Below are 15437 nucleotides of genomic sequence, written 5' to 3' on the forward strand. Positions count from 1 at the left end.
ATTTTATTAGTTAGTTAAAAACCCACACGCACGTATATACAGCTTGCCCACCACCTAAATGGCTACGGCTTGAGTATTAAATTTTGTACTGAAAATAGACAACGGGGGGCCTTGGTGTTACGTGAATATGTACCTATATTCTTACTTTACTCTTTGGTATGTACATAGTTATGTGTCAAACCGTAAACTGTGACTTCATACAATTTTTAAAGAGCGTTTTGGGCGCGAAAGCATGGGTCAAAATATATTATTATTGTTAATTTAACATATTTAAAGCCGTTTTTAGGGTAAAAGTTAAATTTTAGTGCAACTATTGGTTAATGTAGAACGTAAAACAAGCGTTTCAAAAAAATTGAATCAACCCTATTATCTTCCGTATACACACACACTGAATAATATATTTATGAAAAAACATTTGACAAAATTTGCACTTAATATAATTAAAATTAAAAAACAAAGTGTTTCATTCTTATTTGCCCATCCTACATATAGCGCTACTCTGGAGAGATTTGGAATTATTATTTATAGCTATTATAGCTGACAGCTGGGGGCTTACCGCGAAAACCGAAATTCGCAAATTGCGGGGATCTTTCTCTTTTACTCTTACTAAGAGGTAATTAGAGTGACAGAGAAAAATACCCGCAATTGACGAACTTCGATTTTCGGCCCTGGGCACTTTTGCAACAGTTCTGTCTAAGGAGTCTGTTCCTTGCCTCTACCTTCCATAATTCAGTTACTATAAGCGCCACAACGCCATCAGTAAGGGTTATCGACCCATAGAAAATTTGAAATTCACGCTTTTTTCTACTGACAAACTTGTTTAACCGAAGCATGTCGAAGCTTGGTTGGCAAGCGTGTAGTACAGGCTTTATGGGCCAATTATATCCACACTTCCCAATATCGAGCCCGACGTCAGAGGGCCTACCGCGAACCACGTTCGACGTGTTGCCTCTCTGTCGCACTTGTAAATTCGTACGTAAGCGTGACAGGGAGGCAACACGTCGAACGTGGTTCGCGGTAGGCCCTTCCGGGGGGCTACCGGGAAAATCGTAATTCGTCAATTGAAGGCATTTTTCTCTATCACTCTAATGACGTCTTAGTGAGAGTAAAAGAGAAAGATCCCCGCAATTTGAGAATTTCGGTTTTCGCGGTAGGCCCCCAGATTATGATGGATTGTGATAGTGGCGCCCCCTTCTTGCTCGGACTCGAAGTCGGGCTTGACGTCGGGCGATAGCGATTGTGAATGTAATTTGCACTTATCCATACTTGCTCCGTTTCAACAAAAAAAAGAATCGGAGTCTATGACATAAAGCTCTGACGAGTTGACGACTGTCGAACAGTGTTTTTACGCCTACTGTTTTTTGTAATTTTTTACGTATTTTAAATTAAATTCTGTAAGGTAATGAAATCATCCCACGAAAGTTAGGTGGTAAATTGATGTGAGTTTTTACGCTTTTAACAAGGTACTTGAAATCGTATTCCAGATAAAACACCCTATCTTATAAAGTTGAAGGCCTTCGTAGTTCAAACTTTGTCAACATGAAGAAAAAGGTACGTCTTAAAAATATTTTTTGCTTTTTTATTTTTACATACTAATTGTTCTAGTCCTGACTAATGACGATTTCTATATCTAAAAGGTACTGTTAATGGGCAAGAGTGGCTCAGGGAAGACAAGTATGAGGTCCATAATTTTCGCCAACTACATCGCAAGAGACACCAGACGGCTGGGCGCTACAAGTTAGTTACTAATGTTTTGTTTGAAGTCGTTCAAGGGTTTGTGTTGATGCTTAGAGTATGCCTGAATGTTTCAGTCGACGTGGAGCACTCTCACGTGCGCTTCCTGGGCAACCTGGTGCTCAACCTGTGGGACTGTGGCGGCCAAGAAGCTTTCATGGAAAATTATTTTGCTTCTCAAAGAGACAACATTTTCAGAAATGTTGAAGTACTTATATATGTGTTTGATGTGGAGAGTAGAGAAATGGAAAAGGATATGCATTACTATCAGTCCTGCTTAGAAGCTATTCTTCAGGTAACCATTCATATTTTATGATACTTTTTTTTAATTGCCATTACTGCAGAGCATTTTCATGTCACTAGGTAATACTAGATTTTAGTTCTTACTGTTCACTATCAATACCTGTTTGGACTTTGTAATCCACAATATATAACTTGTAAATATTCCAGAACTCACCCGAGGCTAGGATATTCTGTCTGGTGCACAAAATGGACTTGATACCAGAAGAATCGAGGGAGGAAATATTTAAGGAAAGAGAAGAGGATCTGAAGCGACTCTCCAAACCCTTAGAGTGCACTTGTTTTCGGACCAGTATATGGGATGAGACATTATATAAGTAATCTTTACAAATTACTGTTATGTGTTTTATGAAGTGCTTATTCTTATATATGTGATTTAAATATCTTCATGTTTGTTCCAGGGCGTGGTCAAGCATAGTATATAAACTTATACCTAATGTTAAAGCTTTAGAATCATCATTGAAACAATTTGCCTCAATTGTGGATGCTGATGAAGTAAGTTCATTTTAAAATATAACTAGCTGCAAAACCCGGCGTTGCTCGGGTTAAAATAAATCGCATGTTTAATGGTATAAAAAATATTTGAGGATGCATTTTTTAACGTAGATAATATAGATTTCTATCTTAGATATTGAAAGACTTAGTCGACCATTAAATATGCGGTGTATAGAAAGTATATTTAATTAATTAACTAATTAACTAATTGAAATAATCATAAGTTAGAATAAAAAACACCTTAGTAAATGGAAAATTTATGTTTTATTCACACAATTATTTACATATGATATTCTACATACTACATATATGATAAATACATTAACATATTACACGTTATATTATACATTTACATTTTGTTTAATTTTTCTATAATACTTGCTTATAGACTACATTTATTGTTTTATTGCCCGGGCTGTAGATGAACAAATTTCGAGGTGATCCTGCTCGTGAGCATGCAACGTATAATTGACCATGTGCAAAGCATGGTTCCTTTAAGTCAACGCCACAGTATTTGAATGTTTGGCCCTGTGCTTTGTTGATGGTCATACTGTAAGCCAACTTCACCGGGAATTGTAAACGTTTAAACGTAAAGGGCAATCCATTTGATATTAAAGGTATTCGTGGTATAAATACTATTTGTCCTTTTTCTTTACCAGTCATTATACTGACTTCGATGATGTTATTTTGTAGCTGTTTAATACAGAGTCTCGTACCATTACACAATTTTGGCGAGTTCAGATTTCGTAATAGAATAATTGGTGAACCAACTTTCAATTTAAGGCAGTGCAATGGCATTCCTGGAACATTTAGTGAATTCAAAAATTCAGAAGGAAAATTTACGCTTTCTTGTTCATCAGTCATTGTATCGATTGAGTTGTAGATTTTCTCTTCTCCCGGAATCATTTCCTGGATGATGTTGTTGATGCTATTGACAATGTCGTTTTTCGTGGCTAGAATAATGCGCTCCCGTAACCATTCTGAATTAGTATAATTTTCAGCAATACTTGGATACACTTCATTTATAAGTTGTTCCGGTGTTTCAACAGCATTACATAACTCATTAGTTAGTGTGATTTGGCCAGTATTTTCGTCTATTGGATAAGTGCCCTCTCCTATTTGTAAAAGTTTTTCAGCAAATTCTTGGGCCTTTTCATCTCCTGAAATCTGTGCTCTCATATTTGTTGTTAATTTAATTATTTTTACCTGTTCCCATATGAACGACTTCTTCAGGCAAGCGTTAATTTCATCTGCCGGCGTTGATTTCGGAATGACAGGTAGCGTTTGACGGAAATCGCCTGATAGTATTAACAATACACCTCCCATTATATTCGTGTTGTCGCGTAAATCTTGAAGTGTTCTGTTTAGTGCTTCTAGGGATTTTCTATGAGCCATTGTGCTTTCATCCCATATAATGGCTTTGCACTGTTTTAATATTTGTCCACGTGCCGATGATTTTGTGATGTCACATACCGGGAATTCGTAGTTAGCTACATCTAATGGTAATTTTAAACCAGAATGTGCCGTTCGTCCACCATCCATAAGTGTTGCCGCTATTCCAGATGATGCTAGGGCGAGAACGATTTCTTTATTTGCACGGATTTCAGCTAGAATTAAATTTATCAAAAATGTTTTCCCGGTGCCACCAGGTGCGTCTAAAAATATTATACCACTTCGCTGATTTTTATAATAATCCATTATTATGTCGTAAGCTTGTTTTTGACTCTCAATTAATAAGGGTTTGTTGTGTTGGATGTAAAGCCTCAATTCGTCGATATTATAATTTGTTTCTCTTAAAAATTCACTGTTCATAACATCCAAATGATTTCGTTTAGGAGATTGAACACCTAGTTGTATTAACGTTTGGTTAGAAATTGCTAAACATTTATCTTCTATCAATATCAAAGCTTTGTTAAAAATTTCTTCATTAAAATTAATTTCTAAGTCCGGATTTTGCTGTCGTAAATCAGCCAAGATGTCATCGCTCATATATTCTCGATATTTAAGCCATAGTCGATTTGGATTAGAAGGATTACATGTAGTTAATATGATTGCAAATAGCTCACGAATTTGACTTGCTGTTGCCGTTTGGGCTGCTTCATTCATAGCTAACTCCCAATGATTATCGTTTTCTAGTAGACCCAATCTTTGACATGCTTCACGATATGTCTCACAAATGTAACCATTGACAGTTTTTAGGTCTTCAAAACACGTTGGACCACGAATAGTGTGAAGTAATAAGCGTAGATAGAAACATTCAGCGTTTTTTGGATGCACTGTGTAGACTCGTCCTATTGTGTTACTCTTGAACACTCCATCATGTCCTTCTACTTGCATTCCACGTTTTCGAGGATTAAATTGTTTACTTGTTGTATCCCATGTATAATAGCTGGGTACTTCTGAGTAAAGTAAAGTCTTAGCAAATTGGTCTTTCTGGCATAATTCAAAAAATGCTGTTAAAGTTGTTCGAGTTGGTGGTTCCGTCGCAACTTTTTGTGCTGTTTCTGTTGTAAAAAACACACGTTGTCCATTTTCTAGGTGGACGGATAAATGTTGAACCGGTGGATCTCGATCGTGTATTGGAAAACTTAAAATTCGCCAAATTGCTTCGTTGGTATTAATGTAACGACCCATTTGATACTGTACTATTTCATCATGCTGGTTTTCATTGGTTAACGTAAAAACAGCCATATCACTGCCTTTGTTAATATATTTGCATACATATTTTATAGATTTAACAGAACTGCAGTATTCAACATTGATATGGGCATTGAACATTTTAGATAAAAGTGGATTATATGGTACTACCCATTGATTATTAACTTGAATTTCTGCATTACCTCGTATTTTAATTTTAGCTGTAAATCCGCCTTGTTCTGGTGATCGACGTCTATATTTAGGATATCCGTCTTCGCCTGTAACTGTTTCGTTCAAAAATGGCTTTGGATAACGTTTCGTACATTTTCCATCTTTCATACACGGAGAATTTCTATTTAGCTCACCACACGGGCCATGAACCATGTTTTTTACGATTATACTATAAAGATCAGAATCTTCTTCCGGGTTTGGAAATTCAGCTTTGATGATATCATCTATTTGATTCGGTTGAATTTTATTTTGGAGCCAAATTAAGTTGTGTGAATGTGGCAATCCTCGTTTCTGCCATTCAATTGAAAACATCCAGCAGATAACAACACCAAATATTTGATTTTTCACAATGGCGTCTATAAATTTAATTTGTTTTTGACGGAAAACTCGGGCAACAATATCATGTCGATCGCTGGCCGTCTGACCATATTGTAATTCTTCTTTGATTTCCATCCATGAAGAATTACATGTGAATGTTATAAATAAATCTGGTCTGCCGTGTTTCCTAACATAAGTTATTGCATCTTGAGCATATTCATGCATGTGACGTGGACTTCCAGTGAATGTCGATGGCAAGATGACCAATTTTCCCATGTTATCGACGTTTCCATCATTTATCATTGCATCTTTCAAATGGATGTATTCATCCGAACGCAACTTTCGTTGATTATGGCGAATAAAATCTAATCTTTCCGTTTCAATTTTAGCATACATGTCTACAATAAACTGCTGAAATAGCTGCCGACAGTTTAAAATATGGTTATATTCACCATTTCTAGTCATAATTCGATAAGCATAGAATTGCATAGCTGATACTTTTTTGTTAGTTTCGACACCTGTAGCTGGATTGATTTGTTGAATATTGAAATGATAACCATCCTCACCTTGCCAAAAAATTAGCGGATATTGTAGCGCATCATAACTACGATGTGTTTCAGCAATACGTTGCAATTTATTACTTCGACGTTGAATAATAATATCACGACGACTACATTCGTTATCAACAATGACTACGGCAACTTCGTTCGTTTGAGGTGCATTAAACCTTCGTTCGTGTTGACCGGCTGGTCTTTTATCTGCTCGAATGACGATCTTATAATTATCTGCAGCCATTTGGTCTAGAGAAGTCTTGAACACATTGATTAGTTGATTATGATTATGAAGTAGACGTTGTAATTTTTGAATAATATCTCGTTGCAGTCCCTGAAAGTTAGAGCAACGTTGGTCTGTTTCAAGTTCATCGTTACCAACAAAGTATATTTGAAGAAATTTTGGAGATTCATTAGACATCGGCAAAAGAGAGCCTAATCGGTGATAAATTTGGCCTTGAACCTTAAAAACCGGGCTGAAATTTTCTTCCTGACATATTAATGAAGCTCCAAATGAAGTCATTTGAAAACAACAGTTGTATCGACGTATATTTTGTAGAAAATGATTGGAATCTGGTGTTTCTCCAGTCATATATGCGAGTAATTGAGGTGGTGGTACATCTAGTGCTGGTAAATTGACTTTACCACTCGAGCAGCATATACCAGCAGTTTCGCCTTTAAATTTCCGGGCATGACAATACTCGCATATCGTATCCATTTTTCCGATGACAATATTTGGATGTTCACTGTATTGTTTTTTGCAATCATAATGGAAAGCCTGAAGTTCTAAACTTCCAACTTTACATGAAGCAGCTCGTCGTTGGCGTAAAGTAGCCATTCTTTCTTTTTTTTTGGTATTTTCCAGTTCACGTTGATCAGCAGATTGACGATTTCTGAGTGATCTTACTCGACATCTGGTTTCTTCATTAATACGTGCTCTTTCCTCTTCGGTTAAATTTTCTCTAATTCTTTTTACTCCTTTACGAATGTTTAAAACACGTTTTTCTTTTTGTTCTTCTGTTTCATTTTGACGTGCTATTTTTCTTCTTTTTGAAACCACTTTGGGTTTTGTAAATACTTTTTTTCGCCTTGGCATTGTAAATATAAAAAAAGTAATAAAATTAATCAAAACGAATATCTTGGTTGTTACAATGATAAAACTAACGAAAAGTTACTCACTTTCGGTTTATATACCGTTGAAAATCGAAATTTCTAGTATCAGAACACTCTAGAATAGTCAAATAGTTTTTACTTTTTCATTTGTTCAAATCACTTCAATTTATGTAATCACTGTTCACTCTTGGCTTCAATTGATCTTTTCGCGACTGTAAACACGGTTCAACTGACAAAAAGTCACTGATTTTCGGTTTATATACCGTTGGAAATCGAAATTTCTAGTATCAGAACACTCTAGAATAGTCAAATAGTTTTTACTTTTTCATTTGTTCAAATCACTTCAATTTATGTAATCACTGTTCACTCTTGGCTTCAATTGATCTTTTCGCGACTGTAAACACGGTTCAACTGACAAAAAGTCACTGATTTTCGGTTTATATACCGTTGGAAATCGAAATTTCTAGTATCAGAACACTCTAGAATAGTCAAATAGTTTTTACTTTTTCATTTGTTCAAATCACTTCAATTTATGTAATCACTGTTCACTCTTGGCTTCAATTGATCTTTTCGCGACTGTAAACACGGTTCAACTGACAAAAAAGTCACTGATTTTCGGTTTATATACCGTTGGAAATCGAAATTTCTAGTATGAGAAAACTCTAGAACATTCCGAGGTACTTAATTACGATCTGGATCGTCAGGATTAATTTCAATAGTTGCACACATTTCGGAACTTTCTAGAAGCTTCTAGATTATTCTAGTCATTTCTAGAACTATCTAGAGCATTCCATATCGATTTTTACACTTGCAAACAATTTTGAATCTTTCTAGATCTTTCCAAACATTTCTAGAACTTTCTAGATCATTCCAGAAATTTTTAGAACTTTCTGGAACATTCTAGATCGATTCTAGCAGTCACACACAATTTTGGAACTTTTTAGATCATTCCAGAAATTTTTAGAACTTTCTGGAACATTCTAGATCGATTTTAGCAGTCACACACAATTTTGGAACTTTTTAGATCATTCTAGAAATTTTTAGAACTTTCTGGAACATTCTAGATCGATTTTAGCAGTCACACATAATTTTGGAACTTTTAGATCATTCTAGAAATTTTTAGAACTTTTTGGAACATTCTAGATCGATTTTAGCAGTCACACACAATTTGGGAACTTTCTAGATCATTCTAGAAATTTTTAGAACTTTCTGGAACATTCTAGATCGATTTTAGCAGTCACACACAATTTTGGAACTTTTTAGATCATTCTAGAAATTTTTAGAACTTTCTGGAACATTCTAGATCGATTGTTACAGTCACACACAATTTGGGAACTTTCTAGATCATTCTAGAAATTTTTAGAACTTTCTGGAACATTCTAGGTCGATTTTAGCAGTCGCACACAATTTTGGAACTTTCTAGATCATTCCAGAAATTTCTAGAACTTTCTGGAACATTCTAGATCGATTGTTACAGTTGTACACATTCTGGAGTTTTCTAGATTATTCCAGAAATTCCAGAAATTTTTAGAACTTTCCAAAGGTTCCCATGAGTTAGAAAAGGACAGATATATATTTTTTCACATTTTAGCCACCCACAACCACCCACTTCCACCCACCGCGACCAAACTCCCTTACTCCCACCGGGAGACCAAGGGGTATTTACCACCCCAACAGGAAGTTGATTGGAAATAGTGGTGATAGAGAAAACCGTGTCTTTACTTACGCACATTAGCATTTTATATATATATTAAGATAACTACTACAGCTATTAAGATGTACAACAAGCAGAACTATATGTCTGCCACTTATCTTGGGGGGTTGGGATAGAAGTTTTATGGTTTATTCTAGTAGACATTGTTGAAATTAGGACAAACTTGGGATGTTTTCAAATCAACGTAATGGCTATTATATGCGTAAATTAATAATGGCTGCACCAAGCCTTGAAACAGTCTGCAACCATTGTAACTTTCTTAAGTCCTTACCAACAGTCTATACCAGGGATCACCAATTAGTTTCTTGAGGGCTCCGGTTCTTAAAATACAATTACTATGGAATGCTAATCTTCCCCCATCTAGGGGGTTACAGGGAGCTGGTCAGGGGTTTGTCCATACCCCACATGACGCTATTCACATAACAGACTTCGCATAATCGGTTTTCGACAAAATTTGCATAAACCTAATTTGTTATGATTAAAAAAATAGCGAATATTACTTTGGCCGAAAATAAGTTTGCATACTATTGTTCATATGTTCATATCAAATATCTTTATGAGTAAACTGAATTTGTATAATTTTATTTAGCATACATCTCAAAATTCGGACTTTTTAGGCATATATTGATGAAATGAAAAATGAAACTTGCTATACCCTACTCAGGGTCCATGTTGTGACAATTTAATTTAAGATAACATCTGTATGTACCATGGAATGCAATAAATAAATGGAAATTGATTATTTTGCAGTTTACGGTTCATTTTACATTGAACAGCACTTAGCGTAAGTATGTACAACCAAATTAACTTGAACCGCAAATTGCTAAAGAATCAATTTCCTCAACCGTTCATTTTATCCTCAGCATAATCGCTTTAAGACCAATGTCAGTAAAGCCAAAATCCAGCTGCCAAAAAAGCAGGTTAGGTAAGAACTTCAGCCTCAACACTTGCAAAATGCTGCCAGGAAAATCGGCTAGTTTAGAACTGCAACCTCAACAGATACCAAATTATGTCAGGAAAGTTGGTTAAGTTAGAACTGCTACCTCCACAGATACTAAATACTGTCCGAAAATTTGGTTAGGTTAGATTAGAACTGCGAGCTCAACAGATGCCAAATATATTAATACTATTATGCCTAAGTTAATGTTGAAATGCTAAAAATAAAATAAAACTATAGCCATCAACGGCGACGCGGGACCCCATAAATGATGTGGCCAATGGTGATGATTACAAAAATGTATATATACTTAAGTTTTTTTTAATTCTAATTTTATTGTTTATAATTTCGAATTTGAGTAGAAGTAATAATTTGTGATTAGGTAGGTAACAACTGTAAAATTAAAAAAAAATATTTTCTCAATAATTACCAAATCTCTATGAAACAAACAAAAACCCACGGTTGCTAAACTGGGAAATAAATGCGTAGGGTCCTGGCCAGACCACGACACGATAATAGATTTAATGATGGCACAAATTTATCATTTAGCTATTTGTGCCGCATATTTTTCGAGATATCGTGGTACCATTTCGGTAGGACGGGCGTATCGGCATTCTGGCCCCAACATACAGTCTAACAAAATCTGGATAACGCACAAATTCATTATTTTTAGGTGCTATTTAGAGCCACTAATACCAGGACTTGGTGCCGCATAGCAACCATGGTACCATTGTAATCGGGCGGGGGCACCGGAATTCTAACCCGACCACACCATGCTAACAAGTTTTGGTTAAGGCACAAATTCATCCTTTTTTGTGCTATTTAGTTTCACATACATCCCATGTATTAATGCCTTATACTTTTCAAGCTATCTCGTTACTATTGTAGATAACAAGGTCATGGCACAACCACACCACTTAACAAAATTTAGTTGATGATGGATTTGGCAAATTAAACCTTTTAAATACTTAATAACAATAATAACTTAAAAAATAAAAGTGCCTTATAGTTTTTAAGTTATTATTGTTATTAAGGTACCATTGTGCTCGGGCGGGATAGCAAATTTCATTAAGCGAATCGTCAAGTTCCATACCTACACATAAGGTATATAATTATATGATAAATGGTTATTGACCAGGTGCTGCTGTTCGAGCGCGCGACGTTTCTGGTGGTGTCGCACTGCCAGCGGCGCGCGCACCGCGACGCGCACCGATTCGAGAAGGTCTCCAACATCGTCAAGCAGTTCAAGCTCTCCTGCTCCAAACTCGCCGCGCAGTTCCAGAGCATGGAGGTATCCTCGCTTATTACTACTACAGGGGGCGTAACTTGACTATGACAAACGCAACTAAATGCTGATGTGAAATGATCATGTGACTTCGTTCATCTTTCCTTCCGATAGGTACAGTCGCCATCAAAATATATAACGAACAATATTTTTTTTACCTCACGATTGTTTGGTAAGCCCCATCTGGTTCAAATGCATAAAGGTTCATCCATATATGCCGTCTACACTTAGTAATTGTATCATTTCGTTTGTTTTTATTTTTTATAAAAAAATATGTTTGCGATCAGGTCCGCAACAGCGTATTCGCAGCGTTCATCGACGGGTTCACGAGCAACACGTACGTGATGGTGGAGATGTCGGACCCGCGCATCCCGTCCGAGGCCACGCTCATCAACATCCGCAACGCGCGCAAGCACTTCGAGAAACTGGAGAAGGTGTCGTCCAGCGCGCCCGGACACTACCAGTGAGCCCCGCCCGCCGCACGACACGCTTCGCACGAGGGGAGGGCAGGCATAGGCCTGTTGTAGGAACAATATTGTATTGTATTTAAAATGACAATTTGATACTATATGGAATCTTAATTTTATGTTTAGCTACAATATTTTGCCAAATTTGTTCAATGAGGTGTATTTTAAGTTAAATCAGAATCACTAATACCAGCACATTATACATCATCATCATCATCATTTAAGAGCATGGCTCTTGTCGGTGGAGTTTTCGCGGTCCTCGGCCAACTTCTTTAGGTCCCTGTAAAACACGACATTTGCTTTTCCTTTTAGCTGCTGCGTGTAACTTGCTCGTGGTTTTCCTCTTCCTCTTCCACCTTGGATCTTACCATCCAAAATAGTTTTAAAGAAAGTGTCGTGTCTTATCAAGTGACCTATCATTTTTTCTCGTCTATTCTCTATGGTCCTCAGTAGGTTTCTCTTCTCTCCAACAATTCGCAGCACTTCCTCGTTCGTTTTTTCTCAGTCCAACTTATTCTCTCCATTCTTCTCCACAATCACATCTCAAAAGCCTCAAAGCACATTATACACGTGTACATAAAGGTAACTAAACGGCATACAGTTGTGTGCAATATAATAGCAGTGCATAAGAAAATGTATATTAAGGGAAAACTATAACTTTAGATCAATAATATTGTATCTTTTTATATAATTATTCTGCATTACTTGATATTGTTTCAAAATTAACTGTAACCTTTACTTAAATGATATTGGAAGTAAAAAAAAAATATCATGAAAATCGGCTGTTTTTAAGAAGTTAAATTCCTACAAAATCGTAAAACCCTACGAAAAAATACAATTGTGTACTATAATTGTAATTTAGAATCTTTCCTATTATTTCCAATCAAAGCTTTACCTCTAAACCCAAGTCATCCAGAAAAAAATAAACTTTTCTATAAGACGATATTCGTCGCAGAGTGTACTGCTATTATATTGCACACAACTGTAGGTATTTTTTTTTATTTTTTTTTTCTTCATAATATGGGCATTATATTTAACTCAACCAAACAATTGAAAAGTATGACATAATTAGAATACCGGTGTCTTTGGGAGATTAAGTTAAGCTCAGGAATGGACCCCTAAAATTATCGGAGTTTAAAAAAACACGGTGTATACAATTTACAAGCGTCGATAATCGTAGTTATTGTTCACTTCGTTTTCTAAAATGGAAAGTGAAAATCTTCTCTACCTAATATCTAATAGAACGACAGGTGTAGTTGGTGAAATCCGGCCTAATTGACCATTTAAGGCCTGAATATATTAAGAACAGACTAGTGTCTGCTGTGCGCCGTGGGCCGGGTCCGGACGTCCTGGTGCACAACATGCAGAGCTACAGGCACGCCAGCCGCACCAGGACAATAGAATACAATTATTGAGAGTATAGCCCAACACCGGCCACAGGACTTAACTCCTCAGTGTCAATCCTCAACCACTCATCTCTGAGTATCAATGTATTGGAGCAAGATACGATATTTTTTTGTCAGTTTTAAAGCATCTGGTAATAGTTATCGCCGACGGAAATGGTCTGGCAATGTTGATTATCAATTTTTAACAATGTTTTCTAAAACATTCATAAAAATCAGCCATGAGAATATTGAGAAAGTTTGTAATATTTTTACCAACCTTTAGCACCTTGTACCGGACAAATGGCCGTCGGGCCAATATAGCAAGTATGCAGACATTAAAAGTACATACTAACACTATATTATCCCATACATTTTATTCATGAGAAAATAAGTAAGGTCTGGGGGCTCTGGAATTTTGGACTATATGTACGTACTTATTTACTGTTACCATTTAAGTACGCTTGTATTAGGTCTGTTTAAGATGACGTCATCATACACAAATTCAACACCAGCATTCGAGGGGTTAAAAGAAAGCGAACGAGCAAAGTCGGGCAATCAAACCTACCCTACAGATGCCATTGCCAAACTTAACTGCGATGCTCTCTCAAACCGTGTATACCCAATATACCCATATATCCTAATTAGATTTACATTTATTTGCTCTGTTTACTCATTATCAATAATTTATAAATATGTTCGTTGATCTATGTTAAGTGCCCTTCCGCTCTTTCGTCAGAAAATTCAGTGTCTAGTTTTTTGTAACTGTAGTGACTAGACAGTACGTAGTCTTGGAAACTCCGCTGTTTACCGATACTAGGATGCTTCCTCCACCTCGAGTATGGTGGTCGCACTGTCTTCGTTTGTCGCAGTAGGTACATAAGTCTTCGCGCTGACACGTCTATCTTAACTAAATGATATGTCAGGATAACAGATGTTTTATACAAAGTGGTAAAGCGCAATTTGGAATAAAAATGAAATAAAAACATGGACTTGGGCTTGTATTTATACTGACAAAAGCACGTAGGACTGAGTTTCTGCCATAAAACGACCATGTCTATCATGTAGCTATTTTGCCTTCAGCACGTTGGAAAAAGATATCCAACTCGATTCCTTAATGGTCTTCGCAAGCAAATATTTTTTTATCGATTCTTTCCTTATAATTATATCTATAATGATCATCCACATATATGAAGTTTAGTGAAACTTGTAGACATAATCACAAGTCACAACTGGGAACTGTGATTTTATTTATACATGTTATACAGCGAAATAGGGTTTGCATTCATAAGATCCAGCATTTTTTATCTCAAGTAAAAAGTAGTATAAAACATTGCTTAATTTCTGTTCTTCTAAAGAGTGAGCAATTGGGTCAGCCATTAATTACATCACACAAAAAAAATCCATTTTCAGACCTTGTCCTACCTTGTGGATTTGATTTTGTCAATTGAACTAATGTGTTTTTACCATATTTCTATTACTTCACCCTTAAGTCTGTAGCGGCGACATACTTGCCATCATACTTAAATGTTACATTTCTAAATAAATATTACGTGACAGCTGCTCCATATACAAATGACCTACCACGGGGATCATCATTCCAGATGTAGGTTATTGCACCATTGTAATTGTATAAACAAGACAAGCTTGAATGTAAGGCCAAGCGCCATAGATATCATAGATACTTAATGCAACGGGGCCATTTTATTCAAAAATACACTTTTTCAGATTTGGTAATTATGTTATATTTCTGCTTCGCTGCTCAGAATCACGAGCTGTTTCGATCCTAACAGGTGAAAAAATGTGTCTCAAAATGTTTATTTCCATTTAGTTGCTATTTTTATAGACTTTGTATGACGGTAACCATGAATGGAATTCAAAATAAAATGGCTCCGACGAGCCAGGTACAGTCCATCATTATCCGTACAACCGCCGTCGTAACCGGCAGCCGGGCCGGCGGCCGGGTGATTCTCAGAGGTACCTAAACCTTGTCGTTACAACTAAATTTCATTTATGATTGTTCCCTTATAGAATCGTACCGCTCCCGGCCATTGTTGGAGCGACCAATTCCGTACACGGCGGGAAGAAGTCAAAAATTGTAGAAAAGTATTGAAGTAATTGAAGAAATTTGAACCTTAAGTAATTCCATTTTAAGTTCATATTTGTTCAATTTTTTATCTCGAGTTATCAACTTCTTCCCGCCGTGTACTGAATTGTACTTCTCGTGTAAGTTATTATTTTATTACTGAAATAATATATGAAATGTTTAATAA

General features: G+C 36.2%; 1 protein-coding gene across 2 annotated transcripts; it reads left to right on the forward strand.

Annotated features, from left to right (window-relative positions):
- The first annotated feature begins 1166 nt into the window (after positions 1 to 1166).
- LOC133528355 (ras-related GTP-binding protein A) lies at positions 1167 to 15437 on the forward strand. 2 transcript variants are annotated; one of them, XM_061865729.1, is made up of 8 exons: positions 1167 to 1399; positions 1485 to 1551; positions 1638 to 1737; positions 1812 to 2029; positions 2185 to 2351; positions 2436 to 2529; positions 11169 to 11321; positions 11603 to 15437. In XM_061865729.1, exons 2-8 carry the CDS (start codon positions 1540 to 1542, stop codon positions 11780 to 11782), a joined length of 924 nt encoding a protein of 307 aa, XP_061721713.1. In that variant the 5' UTR covers positions 1167 to 1399; positions 1485 to 1539; the 3' UTR covers positions 11783 to 15437. The 2 variants fall into 2 exon arrangements, with proteins under 2 accessions (XP_061721713.1, XP_061721706.1); XM_061865722.1 differs by having other exon boundaries at positions 1167 to 1551.

This window comes from Cydia pomonella, chromosome 1 (genome assembly GCF_033807575.1).
Source record: "Cydia pomonella isolate Wapato2018A chromosome 1, ilCydPomo1, whole genome shotgun sequence".
NCBI lineage: Eukaryota > Metazoa > Arthropoda > Insecta > Lepidoptera > Tortricidae > Cydia > Cydia pomonella.